The following is a 13,693-nucleotide window of genomic DNA, read 5'->3' on the forward strand; positions in this document are numbered from 1 at the left end:
CTGCGAGGCAACATAGGGGGCGCAGAGACAAGCACACCCTCCGATGCCTGTGTCCTTGTTCGTGCGTTGATCTCCTGAGTATGCGAAGAATCGCATGAGTCTTGGTCGACGTGTAAAAATGTCCTTGGTGATTACAGGGTTTCTCGGCTTTACGTGACAAACCTGTTGCCAGTGCCGGGTCCTGATATCCGCCGACAGCTCTTCCGCTGTCGAAAGCACTCTCCTTTCCCGATCGTGATGTCTGGTCAGGGCGTGAGACGGTCGAAGGGTTAGGGTCAGTTAACTGATTCTCCCCACGTCTGGCCGTTGAGGTATGATCGTTGGGTCAAAGAGGGCAGGCACTCGCACGGGGAAGGGCCCGGTACGCTAGTGTACGGGTTCCTGGTAGGGACACGGGAAGGGATCGATCAAGAAACCCTGCACCGTGACAAAGTTGGCTGGCTTATCGCTGCCCTAGTGCTGCGCCGTGAGAGTGGAACAAGCTTCATGTTTCAGTGGAAAAGAGCTCATGTGTAGGTATTGCTACACCGACGATCTGTTTACACGAAAGCATCGCAGAAAAATGTCATCAGAGAATCCCTCGTCGTCATCTTGCCTGCAGTGACGATGCCGATGCGCAACTAAGAATGAAAAGCCCCGGTTTAATCATTTGCAGCGACAAGATCGATGATGTTCAGGGGGTTGAAGCCACGTTACGCCAAGGTGGGCTCTAACACTCCGGCGCTGAACGCAATGACTTGACGTCAGAGAGTTCGGCAGTTGGCGATACACGATTGCGCCGAGATCGGCCACAGATTGTTGATGATTCAGATATTGTGAGATGGTTTGGCGGCACGAACGTAGCAAGTCAGTTTACTTCGACGTCTTCTGGTCGATCTGTCGCACAGCCCGCTCTGCAGCAGCATTCGTAATGCTCATGTGTGACACACCATCTTGACAAGCCACACACTCTACCCAAACTCCATGATGAACGGCAGGCTATGCACGATAAGGCTTGGGAGAAGATGAATGCTTATTGCAGCCTTAGCAGGCCGCGATATATGCTCTGAGTCATGATTTTCTGGCCCTGAAACAACACGGCAAACCCATGCACGTCTCAGGGGTTGCGACGTTGCTGCTGGTGGCTTTCTGACCTCTGTCTTGCTATGCTACCCTGTGGTGTCTGCAACTGCGACAGCAGCCATGACTTCGACCTCGTACAATGCGCCCTCTACCGCTAGACTCTGTACGCCAAGCACCGTGTTGGGTGGTTTGGCCTCGCTCCCGCCAAAAGCCCGACCACCTTGTTCGTTGTCGGCATCAGCGAACTCCTCGCGCCCTTCCAACCAAGCCCGCATCAACCGCTTCCGCTCCTTTTCTTGTGGATCTAACCCTACGACATACTGTCGAATGGATATGATGTCGCGTCTTGTTGCACCCGCAGCCGAAAGGCACAACAGAACATTCATCAGGGCAATGCGCACCTGTTCCGAAAGAGAGGTTGCAAGATCTCCTGAAGCACTTCGCCCTATCTGCCCGGCCAAGGTGACGAGGCGGGTCGCGCGGGCACTTACAGCTTGAGATGCAATGTTTGTGTTTGCAACGTGAGTGTAAAAAGGCGGTGAAGGATGTGTGGGAGGGTTGAAAAATGTCGTGATAGGAGAGGCCGATGCTGGCTTCGCAGTGCCTGAAGCCTCCATGGTCTCGTCTGCAGTGAAGACACTATGAACAAAAAAACATGACCATGAACTGACGACACAGTTATTTTCTGATCGAATCAAGTGCTACTAATGAACTTTGCCACTTCGGCTGAGCGTGGCGACAACGAATCGGACACTTTCCTGTGGACTCCCTGCGATTGAACACTTCAGTCAGACTGCTGACTCATCAGTCCTGGCTTACGGTCGTGATCAAATGGATGCGAGCATCATAACGGCTTCGGAAATAGAACCCATGAGTCTGGGACGTCGATGAAACAGATTATATTCTCCAGAGTTGCGATCAGCTCTTGGTTCCCCAATGCTTCTTTGGTACCCTCCAAGGCTTGGTGTGGTTTCACAATGGTGTCTTCGCTGCTTGCTCGTCACTGCCCTCTGCCCTATGATCACACCTCTGTACGGCATCAAGATCGGGATGCCCCAAGCTGAAACCAAATTGAAGGCCATGGCATCAATAGCCATCCTGACAGCTTCGGTCGCGAAGCCAAAGCGATATCCGAGGAGCTCACGTTCCTGCGACGTTGTTGATACAGTGAGCGCCATCGTTAGAAGAAGCTGTAGCGCCTTGAGTGATGAAGACAGCAGTGTTACCGTTCAAAGAGAAGCGATAGATCTTGCCACCAGTGTTCTCGGATCCGTAAAGGAAGCCGTCCTGAGATGCGTAAACGGCACCCACCACACCGTTACTTGGATAGATGACGCCATATCCTGTGCCAACCTGAGCCCAGGTTTTCGCAGTCCGATCAAATCGATAAAGGAAAGTACGACCGGTAGAGTCCACCGCAACGGAGTAGAGGTAGTTGCCGCCGCCAGGTACGTACGCCCAGTCGTAAACAGAAATGGGAAGGGCAGCGGTGCCGGAACCGACGATTGACAAGGTCGAGAGTTGGATCTGTACCCAATCTCGACCTTGATATGCTACCCAAAAAGTTCCCGTCTCATCAACGTCGCCGGTGTTGTAAGCACCGGCCTGAACTGGCAGTGTCCGACTGTAGACGACCTCACCGCCCGATCCGATGCGAATCAGTCTGGGCGATGGACTTGTGTTGACTACGCCGTAGAGCGTATTGTCCAGCGCGTTGTAGCCAATAGCGTTGATAAGGGTGCCATCTCCGAGAGGGCTTTTGATCAAGGTCCTCTGCCCAGAAGCAATATTTACGCTGTAGAAAGCTGGAATGTTGTTCGCTACCGCGACAAAGTAGCCCTCTGTTGGACAGGCGAATGTCGGAACAGGTGCAATCGTTGAAGTTGGTGTGACAACTGTGGGTGTATAAATGATCACCGTACCCTGAGTTTGTGTGCCTGTTGGTCGCACTGTAGACGTTATAGTCGTTGAGGTAAGGCTGTTCTGGGATGTAGCAGTGATATATGGATACGGCGTGCTTATGAAAATGGTTGGTGCAACCCCCGGACCAGTCGAGGTTGATGATGTGACATCAGTCCCGCCAGGGCCTTCGTCATATCCGACTACAGATGTGACGACAGGTGGCTGGGTCTGGACGATGATTCTGCCAACCGGCGGAGTTCCACTCGCTGGTACAGTCTGGGTCACCGGTGCTGTGATAATTCCGGATCCAATATAGGGCACCGTCGTCGTATCATAACGTGCAGTGAAATAGCTGATGACCGTTCCGGTTGGACTTGGAAACCCAGCGGCGGGGATGACCGACGTAGGAGATGCTACAGATCCGCTCGGACCTACATCTGTAGTGCTGATCTGCGTAATATACGGATATGCTGTCGAGATGTAAACTGTGCCCGTACCATCGGCATTGCTGGCAGCGGAAGCAATTGATGTCACAGGAGGTCCTCCGCTCGGGCCAGCATCGTAACCGGTGGTCTGTGTGGCATACAGCCCAGGCGTAGAGAAGATAACACTACCATACTGCGAGTTCGTTACAGAGATGATGACCGTCACCGTTACGGTCCCTGTGTACCCGTTGTCATACGAAGTTGTATAACTGGAGTACGGGTATGGCGTAAGAATGAAGTAGGTTGGCGGCGCACCTGCAGAAGCTGGCTGAGTGCTGGATCCAGTAATTGTGCCACTGGGTCCTTCGTCGGTGCCAACTGTGGATGTAATGTATGCGAGGGGCGTTTGGATAAGTACAGTTCCCACAGTGTTAACGGGGTCTGGGGTTATGGTTGTTGTGAGTGGGGCGGTTGCAGTGTTGCCAAAGTCAGCTCCCGTTGTCTCGGTCACATAGCGATAAGGCCTGGTGATGATAAAAGTACCAGGCTGACCACCAGAAGGCAAGATAGTTTGAGTAACTCTTACTGAACCTCCCGGCCCCTCGTCAGTCATGACATAAGACACAACATAGTTCTCAGGAGGATCGACAAGAACTGTACCAGTCCCGGAGGGCCCCGCTGAGATGGTACTGAATTCCACAGTCGAGTGAGGTGATAGATCGAACTGAGAAGTAATCGTGATGTACGGTTGCGGAGTTGAAACAACAACGCTTGCACCGGCACCGTTGGTAGCCGAAAAGACCGCTGTGATGGTCTCGAATTGTCGAGGCCCGGCATCATAGCCAACAGTTGTTGTAAGGTAGACTAAGGGTGTCGAAAAAGCTACTGTGCCGGTTCCGCCAGCGGCCGCGGCAGAGACTGTGCTGACAAGGGTCGCAACAGCACTCGGCCCACCATCGTAATTAGTCGTGATAGTGGTGTAAGGATCAGGCGTGTAGTTAATGACCGTTCCATTGGCACTACCCACGGGAGGGATTGTAGACTGGGAGGTTGCTGTTGCACTGGGGCCGCCATCGTAGTCAGAAGTGATCGTGACATAGTCGTACGGAACAGATGTGATGATAGTACCAGGACCCGTCCCGTTTGGAAAAATGGTTTGGACTCTAACTGCCGTCGCTCCGGGTCCACCATCATATCTTGTTAATCTCTGAACGTACGAAAATGGTTGTGAGACAATGATCGTGCCAGTTGGACTGCTTGGAACAGGCAATATTGTCCCAGTCAGCGTCAAGTTGCCTGAAACGCCGGCATCGTAGCTGGTAGTGCTTGAGACGTATGGATAAGGTAGAGAACTGATGACGGTGCCTGTATCAGCAGAAGTTGGTAGGATTGTTTGTACGAGCGTGTCTGTCCCACTTGGGCCCTCATCATAGGACGTAGTGATTGTGGTATATCGGAATGGTGTCAGCACAGCAACTGTGCCCTGCACTGTCCCGCTAGGGAGCACAACAGTCGAAGTAGTGGTTACTAATCCTGGATACCCTGAAGTCACCGTGACTAGTGGCGCTTGAGTTTGTACCAGCACAGTTCCAACAGTATTCGATCCACTTGGAGTCTGAATAGAAGTTACTGGAGCGGTAATGACACCTTGCCCAGGGTATGGACCTGTCGTAGTGATGTAAGGGTACGGGGTTGTAATAGCAAGGACACCCACAGGTGGCGTACCGGCTGGTGGTGAGGTAACAGTGAAAGTTTCAGTACCGTTTGGTCCTTCATCTGTGCCGTTGTACTGGGTGACGTAGTCATAAGGTGTCGATATAAAGATTGTCCCAGTATTATTGGCTACACGAGAGGCTTGTATCGTCCGCGTAAGCGTCGACTGGGTCATGTTGTCGATCCCTGAAGGACCAGCATCATACCCCACGAATGAAGTGATGTATCCAAATGGTGTCAAAATTTCCACTGTCCCTGAGCCTGATGTCGCAGGAATGATACTGGTGCTGATTGAAGTTCCAGTCTCTCCTGCATCGTACCCTGTTGTCACTGTGACATATGGAAATGGTGTAGAGATGATGATAGAGCCTGGTGCAGTCCCATTGGGTTGAGCCGTTACGGTCAAGGTAGTAGTCCCGTTCGGCCCAGCATCGTAGCCTGTTGTAATGGTCTGGATAGACAAAGTGGTCGTTTGAGTTGAGGAGTTGCCAGGCAGAGACGTCGACGAACTCGACGGGCTTGAGAGTGAAGTGGAAGGAGGTAACGATGATCCTGAAGTCGTGGAGTTCAGGGGTGGAGTTGGTCCTGGGCTTGCGACGCTTGATACGGAACTCGTGGTGTTGAGTACGGGTGCTGGGCCAAGGCTCGAAAGGCTGAACAATGAACTTGGTAGCGAAATACTGGATGTCGTTACGACACTCGTCGATTGATTTTGACATTCTGCGGACACGTTAGCGGTGGCAAGGTCGATGCGTGATGGGACTTACGCTCAATGGGAACATCTATGAGGCGTACTGGGGTACATGCGTCCGGGTAGACTCCATCAAAGACGACAATCACGTAATTAGCCCGATTGCAGAACAGTGCTTGACCTCCAAGGAACCTTTCGTTTCTCCAATGCAGGACGCCATTCTCAAGGCTAAATGCTTTTTCCACTGACCCGTCTGGTGAAATCGGAGTAAAGTTGGCGAATGTAATCTCAGAGACAGAGAACAGTTTGTTGTTAGTGGTAAGTCTCTGGTCAGCAATCACAAAAGTCGCTTCTTGGCCACAACCGACCACGATAAATGCATCATCCCGAATGAAGGAGTTGGCGTACTGGGTAGAAGCGTTCGATTCCAGGTTCTGCCGTTTGATGTTGACCGCTGTTGGCTCTACCGCCAAGAGGAAGGTAGTATCTGGGATACTGGGTCCGGTGAGTTGGTAGCCTACTGCATTTGTAGCATCGCACTTACACGGAAGTTGCCGGTTGAGATGAGGGGACTGTATTACTCTCAGGAGTAATTGATGGGCCTATGCTATTCAGGGTGTCAATCGTGTTCGATATAGGTGAGAAGCGTTTTTCGTACCTTGAAGGAATGGTAGATGTTGGGCTCGAGTACGTCGAGGGGGATGATGTGGGTGTGACTGGAAGATTGCTAGTGATTGTGGCAGTCGTGACTGTACTGATGCAGATCGGCGCATTAGTGACCGTGAGTTCGATACCCAACGTAAGTGAGAGAACGGTGTTAGACAAGACAGAAGTCTGGATCTCGACCGGGACAAGACTGATAACCACATCTGCTGGACAGACCACCTGATCAGGTGGAGGCTGCCTTACAAGGACTTGCGATAGATTAGGTGCTGCAAAAGAGAAGAGCACAATTGCCGAAGCGATTCTACGGATAGCCATGATGCTGGTATCGACGCTGCTGGGGCGAGGACAAACCGGTCGTCGCCAGGCGTCTCATTTATGTTGTATTTCTACCCTCTGCTCTGCAATGGCTCCCTGGTATGCACCATCCGGCATTTGTTACAAATGCCGTCCGCGGGCGCCTTGTCGGTAAAAAGTTCCCCGGGATCTGCCGGACAGCGGTAAAATACGAGGGGATGGTCATTTCCAACTCTGTACCCAGCAAGGGGGCAAAGGTTGAAGTCGCCCTCCTGGGAGTGCTCCATGTAGCCGCTTTCAGCACTTCGGCAGTTTCATGGTTCAAACTCGGCAACAGCTGCTGTAGACTGGGTCACATTCGCTACGGATTCAAAGGCTGCTTGCTGATGGATTTCTTTCCTGTGCATAGTATGGCAAACTTGTCCGCTGCTGTTCACAGAGATACAAAGCCGCAGAGGGTCGACACGATGCTGATCCCTAAGCAAGGCGCAGGATGCTGCATGGTGGTAATCTCCGGGTCTGGTACGTTGTTCAAAGTCTTAGATCTGGTGGAGCCTGAAAGCTTAGAGCAAGATCTCTCATTCTTGAAGCGCCCCTCCCAGTCCCCGAGTCTGGGATCGGATCGCGTTCAAAAGCTTCTCGTGCATAAGGCAGATGCCGCTGGAAACCCTTTTTTGACGCCGCTATGCAATCCTTTGCCGTCTCTACTGCATGTACAGCTCCCTAGCACATTCCCATGGGTGGTTGGACCGTATCTGTGCCGTTTCAAAGGAAGAACGTTCGGCAGATTGAATCCTTAGGGTTTCCCTAGATAGTGTCCTTCGATAAGGTTTTGCTTGACTTACAGAGCTAAAGAAATCAAAATCAAACATCGGTTCCTAATACCTACCGGGCGCCTATCATTCCGCAGACGCTTAGCCGGTGACCGATCGCAAAGCATGATATTGCCTTCTAGTGGTCTCCAAAACGGCCAATGTGTTGCATACGCCAGTCAGCCCGTAGCGATGCACAACAGCTGCTCTTTGGTATAGGTGTGAAGTGAAGTCACCGACAGCAGTAAGCGAAGTAGCCAAACAGTGTACAGGGGTAGCGCCATTCAGAGGACTCATGCTGACTATTGCTCCATCGCCAGCAGGAATGTGTCACACAACATTTATTCGCGTAGAAAGATCTGACATGCTCTCTGTGTTGGTAACCAAGAGAGCAGAAGACAGCAACTACCCGTTCCGTCACGAAGGTTTCATTAACAGCACAGGAATTGACTTGTTCATCCGCTCTTATGAGCGTTCACTGTCATTCCTCGAAGACCTAGATCATCATTTGTTGCCTCTGGTGCAAATTACAAGGCTCGACACTCTAGTAACCTCCGAATGCTTGTTACCATCGCTGTCCAATTTTGCGGTGCTAGGTTGGAAAGCAGGCTCGCTGCGGACAGGCCACATTACTAAGCTGTATGGGCTCTCCTACATCAACAATGGCTGACATAACTGCCCGACAAGTGTGTCGTTGGAGCAGTCGACCTTTAATAGTATACCAAGGCGAGCCTATGGGCATAGGTCTGGTGACTTGGCCTCTGACGACCCTAGAAGCTGCCAAAGACCTCTCGAGAAGCCATCGTCGGGCCTCCTATGCGACAATGCCACGCAACTCGCGAGGGCACCGACAATCCCGCCCCCCAACTCGCAAAGTTGCGAGCGAAGCCTAGTCAGCTTCGTTCAGAGCCATCGGCGCGTGTCGTTGTTTCGTTGCTTGAACCCGCATCCTTTCCGCTCGGTCCTGACATGCAAAGTGCATCGGATATACAGTCTATTGGGGCGGATTGCAGATACAATATTTGCTACCACAGCCGAGGATGGGGGCCACTTCCTGGCCGTTAAGGGAAAATGCATCATCAACGAGGCCCCCCATGCCGGCAAGGTGGGGTGGGCTTTTGAAGGCCTGTAGAGCGTCGCCAGAGTCCCCAACGGAGACTTGCTGAGCCAAGCCGGAAACTTTGATGTTGGCTTGGGTACGCGAGGCTGTATGACAAAGGGTCAGCAGGTCAAAATTGATAAAAGAGGAAGCCTCCTGGACGTCTTGACGATCCTGCTCCGTTCCAGGACCTCAGTTCTGCTTCCCTTCCCAGCCTGCGTTCTACACGACTCTGATTGTTCACCATGGCCCCACGTTCGCATGTCTGTTGCGTGCCATTCCCTGGTGCTGGTCATGCGGTCAACATGTTCAACATCGCGGTGACTCTCGCAAATCCCAACATGCCTGTACACACATTCGTCCTCTCGAGACGAGAAGCTGAAAAATGGCTTGCAGCCACGGGTCAGTCCAAGAATGACTACGTAACAATTGAAGTCCTTGCGGACGGCAAGTGGGAAGACTGGCACGCCGATCAAGCCATGGACTACTTCCGGTTGCTGCAGAGCCCTGAATTCTCAACAGCGGTGGAAGCCGCCGTCCTGGCTGTCGAAGAAGCATTTCCAGAAGATGTCTGCGCAGCACTGGTGTTCAATCCCACCATGGGTTCGCTGGGGAGCGTAGCCTCCAGGCGTGGATTGCGGCCATACTTGCTCGTGCCTACTCCTTACTATATGATACGTGTTGGAAGTTGTCATTCCGAGGGCGTGCCATTGACAACCAAACATCTCCTCAATGGTATTGGCGGCAGCGAAACGCCTGTTGAGGTCGAGGTGGGAGACGCTATGGATCTTACCACTCCGATGTGGTATCAGGTGATCAAGCCATTGTTTGAGAATTCTGCAGGTCTCATATACTCGAACACAAACATCGGTCTTGAGGGGGGCGAGTTCCAGCAGCCACACCTCCCAACGCGAAATGACGCCCTCAAACCCGTCTTCATGGTCGGTCCTATCTTGCCCCAATGGTATGAAAATGCTCTAGAAGACCCGACAGCTAAAGACGAATATTTGGCCAAAGCAGCGGAAAAGGATCCGTGTATACAATTTCTCGACGCACATCAGCCGAAGTCGGTTGTATACATCGCCCTTGGTAGTCATGTGGAGTTGGAGCAATGGCAGGCGGAAGCGATCATAAAAAATCTTCGCAAGCACAATGTACGATGGATCTTGTTGTATCGGAATGATACACAATCCATGAGACAAGCTCTTGGCGGCGACGATATACACGATGGTGTTGTGACTCCATGGGCGCCTCAGCTGGAGATTATGATGCATTCTGCCATCAAATGCGTGCTCTCGCACGGCGGCTTTGGCACAATGGTGGAAGGCGTCTATGCTGGCCAATGCTTCATCACGAGTCCTTGCGCTTCAGACCAGTTCATTGATTCGAAAGTCATGCTAAACTTGGGCATTTCGCTGGGGACGCTGGCGGTAAATAAGCATGTTTCTGTTGCGCAAATGCCGAAAATGGTGCCCATCTGGTCGGATGACAGTGGCAAGCATGTTGAGAAGCTTTTCGACCACGTGTTTGGAACCAGCGACGGCGATCGAGCGTTACAGACCGCACGAGAGGCCTCTCTAGCGCTTCGGAGGCGTATGAAAGAGGCGAAGATGCAAGACGGGGTGACACGTTTGGAGGACTTGCGTAAAGACATTACCAGTGTTAGCTAGGGGCCCCAGCGTTTGTTCCTGAGCTTTATCATGGGACCTTGGTGAATTCTCGAGATCTGACAGACTCACCGTGTGAAGCAGGAGCAAACGCGCAGGATTTTGCCGTCATTGTAGCAGCGTTCAGTCCTTCATTGCATTTGTCTCGCCTGAGCAGGTGGGCATCAAACTAGATGAAGCAGAAGCACGAAAATCAATACTGGCTAGAGACAGCTTCAAAGCTCAATGATACAGGCTCTCTTGGCAATACAAATGCGGTGTTGCAGTACATGAGCAGCGGGGCGAGCAATGGGCACTCAGTTTCAGTAGATGAGCTGCCGTGAACGGCCAGGAAACCCCAAAGAAATCTTCTGGGTCTCAAAATGAGCGCCCCTCCAAACTCATCACGACATCTTCGTTCTTCACACCTGGAAACATATCAGCTTCGGCACCTGAGGTACCAAAGCTCCCCACGACAAGATTTCCCTTATCGTCCACCTCATCCTCAGTCTCGTCGTCGTTAATACCAACCTTCGTCAAAATGAAGGACTCTACCTCCTTCTGGTTGATCTGCATGATGTCGTTGGCAGCATTACCCTTCGTTTCCTTGATGTTGCCGTACCTTTTGCTAATCTTCCCATTTTGCGCTTTCTTCCAGAGACTGTGTGAATCTGCCACATAGATGAGGCTATTCTGTCGGTACCAGCTGGTAATCCAGGCATTACTACCAACAGGCCGTACTGGATTGACGCTAATGAAGCCAATAACCGCCGCAATGTTTTGGTAAAGTGTTTCTGATTCAGAAAGAAGCTTCGCAATTGCGTGGAAAGCGTTGCCAACGCCAACTAGCACAACGCGCTCGTTCTCACCAGGCTCAATGTAGTTGGTGTAGAGATAGTTGATGAGCTTTTCCCCCTCAAGGCGTGCAGCGTCAGTCTCGGATGAGGCGTATGAGACAGACGCTTCGAGATTTTCGGGGTCTTCACCTGCGGGTGTGATGTATTCTGGGATGTTGACGTCGATCACACCATAGTTCTGGGAAAGTGCCCATTGAATATACGACGCAACCCCGTCGACAATGCTGGCGGTATGCGGAGAGATAAGATTGGTGGTGCGGCCACCCGGGGTGTAGAGGTCGGGGGGGTCATGAAAGATGACGAGCAGCACTCTTTGCTTATTATACTCTGGCGTAGCAAGAACCTGCTCTTCAAATGATGACGAGATACCAGATCGAAAGATCTGCAGCTTGGTCATACCAAATTTCTCGTACAACTGCTTTGCTTGTGCCTGCCTCAGGATATCATGGAGTGGTGATGCAATGACAATATAATGCGGATCCTTGGGTTTCAGGCAGTTCCAGTATGCTGATTGGATGTGCCTCACCTTCTCCACAGTCTCAACTGCACGGTCTGTTGCTCTAGTGGCTTCTAAGCGATCTGGTGGCTCGCCCATTAGTGTGCGAGTCACAGCAAGCGCAGACTTCGAGATAGCCTGAAAATTGTAGCCGCCTTCGAGACAGACAGCAACCTTTCCATTGGCCAACGACATAAGCATGTGTGTCATATGGGCATAGCATGGGGGCGTGACAAAGCACCCGCCAAGCTCATCGCCCGCTGCGGCGTCAAAGCCGGCAGCCACAATAACGAGGTCTGGATTGAACTCTGTTGCTATGGGCATGACCAGATGCTGAAATGCATACACTAGAAGGCAATATTAGCTTCCTGTCACAGTAAAGATCGAGAGGAACGCACTGTAGTCACCATCTCCCATGCCCTTGGTAGGCCAAGGGATGTTCACATTCTTGCCAACACCATAACCTGTACCAACCTTATCCATTGCGCCATCTTGTGTTGAAGGGTAGAATTTGCCATCCATATGGACGTGTAACGAGATGTAGAGGATGTTGGCGTTGTCATAGAAAGCCTTTTGGCAGCCATTGCCATGGTGAACGTCCCAATCCAGGATGAGGATTTTCCGACAACTCTCACCAAAGTCTTCCTGACAGACTCGTGAGGCAATACAAACATTGTTGAAGAGGCAGAAACCCATGGTCGCATTGACTTCAGCGTGGTGACCAGGTGGTCTGATAACGGCAATGGCGTTTTTGACAGTTTTCTGCTCGAAAACGGCCTTGCATGTCTCAACGGCGCCTCCAGCGGATAGTTTCGCCGAGAAAAAGGACAATGAGTTGAAGTAGATAGAGTCCATATGAATATCCTCTGAAAGATCAATTAGTTGTTCGTCGTTCATATCCGCCGTGGCTTTGACAAAGTCCCAGTGGAATGGCGCAGTATGCACAAGTTCCACCTCGGCTCTAGTGGCCTCGCGTGCTGGGATCCTTCTCAATGGTTGATCGACGATTAGATCTGCTTTATCGCCAGTATCGACCAGACCCGCCTGACAGAGCTCTCGGTAGATGTAATAGATCCGACGGGGATCCTCGGGATGAACATTCTCGCCAGTAGTCGCCGAAACTTCTGAATGATACCTCATTCTCTCATCATAACACAGGCCAGTGGGCAGGGATGAAATGGCAAGCCCTTGCATCGTAACTCGGAGTTCATCGGAGTCATCTTCTAAAGAGGAGTCCTCGTCGCCATATTCCTCGCCATAGCTCTCGGGATCATCAGAACTGTCAGAAATATCGAGCTGTTCTGCCAGCGCATGGGAGATTTCGGGTGTATTTCCCATTCCCAGGTTATTGACCGTAGGATTGTCCGGGCGTGACCCATTGTTGATGGGCAGGCTGCTCTGTATTGGAGAGTCTAGCATTGGCAGCGGTCCAGTGTTATGGTAGGCCATGCCCAGTGAGCGCGATATGGACGCAATGTGAAGGTAGAGTACTGATGATGGCTCACGAAGACACTTCTGAAAGATGTCACAAACGCCTCCCGCTAAGCAAATCGCGAATGCAGGCAAAAAGTAAAACAAAGGCGCAATTCCAGTGGCCACTTGGAGCAATGATCAATAGACACGAAACAGTGAAGCGTTGCGCTCGCGGAGGTGATGCACAGCGTATGTCAACCAGATGTTGTCTGGGAGGCAGGAACGAAATACGCTAAGCGGCAATAGCCATCGCCAAGCCTATGCCTTGCGGCGTATGAAGTCACGTGTGTGCCAACACCAGGCTGCGATTTGGAGACATTCAATGGCTTGAGTGGGTGTTACCGCATTCCTCCGCCAATCCGGACTCAACCACTACCAAGCCATCGAAAGTAATCACGGAAAGAGTGAGGGCGGGAAAGGTTTGGAGGATGGCATAAGTGTATGGATCCATTGTTGATACTGCTTTTTCATTTCGATACTACTCATGAAACGTGATCATCTATGCTCAGGGCCACTGAGGCCCAGGGTGGACGGTGGTAGTTCTCAAGTCATGACAG

General features: G+C 51.7%; 3 protein-coding genes across 3 annotated transcripts; 1 reads left to right on the top strand and 2 right to left on the bottom strand.

Annotated features, from left to right (window-relative positions):
• Positions 1-1,148: 1,148 nt before the first annotated feature.
• On the bottom strand, positions 1,149-5,277 carry HMPREF1541_03514 (uncharacterized protein; the record flags this gene model as incomplete). Its single annotated transcript, XM_008717865.1, has 2 exons — positions 1,149-1,701; positions 2,207-5,277. 2 exons carry the CDS (start codon positions 5,275-5,277, stop codon positions 1,149-1,151), a joined length of 3,624 nt encoding a protein of 1,207 aa, XP_008716087.1.
• Positions 5,278-8,909: 3,632 nt separating this feature from the next.
• Positions 8,910-10,334, top strand: HMPREF1541_03515 (uncharacterized protein; the record flags this gene model as incomplete). Its single annotated transcript, XM_008717866.1, has 1 exon — positions 8,910-10,334. One exon carries the CDS (start codon positions 8,910-8,912, stop codon positions 10,332-10,334), a length of 1,425 nt encoding a protein of 474 aa, XP_008716088.1.
• Positions 10,335-10,688: 354 nt separating this feature from the next.
• HMPREF1541_03516 (uncharacterized protein) lies at positions 10,689-13,082 on the bottom strand (the record flags this gene model as incomplete). The annotated part of the gene is made up of 2 exons (XM_008717867.1): positions 10,689-12,010; positions 12,062-13,082. 2 exons carry the CDS (start codon positions 13,080-13,082, stop codon positions 10,689-10,691), a joined length of 2,343 nt encoding a protein of 780 aa, XP_008716089.1.
• Positions 13,083-13,693: the final 611 nt, after the last annotated feature.

Source organism: Cyphellophora europaea (genome assembly GCF_000365145.1).
Source record: "Cyphellophora europaea CBS 101466 unplaced genomic scaffold supercont1.3, whole genome shotgun sequence".
Classification (NCBI taxonomy): domain Eukaryota; kingdom Fungi; phylum Ascomycota; class Eurotiomycetes; order Chaetothyriales; family Cyphellophoraceae; genus Cyphellophora; species Cyphellophora europaea.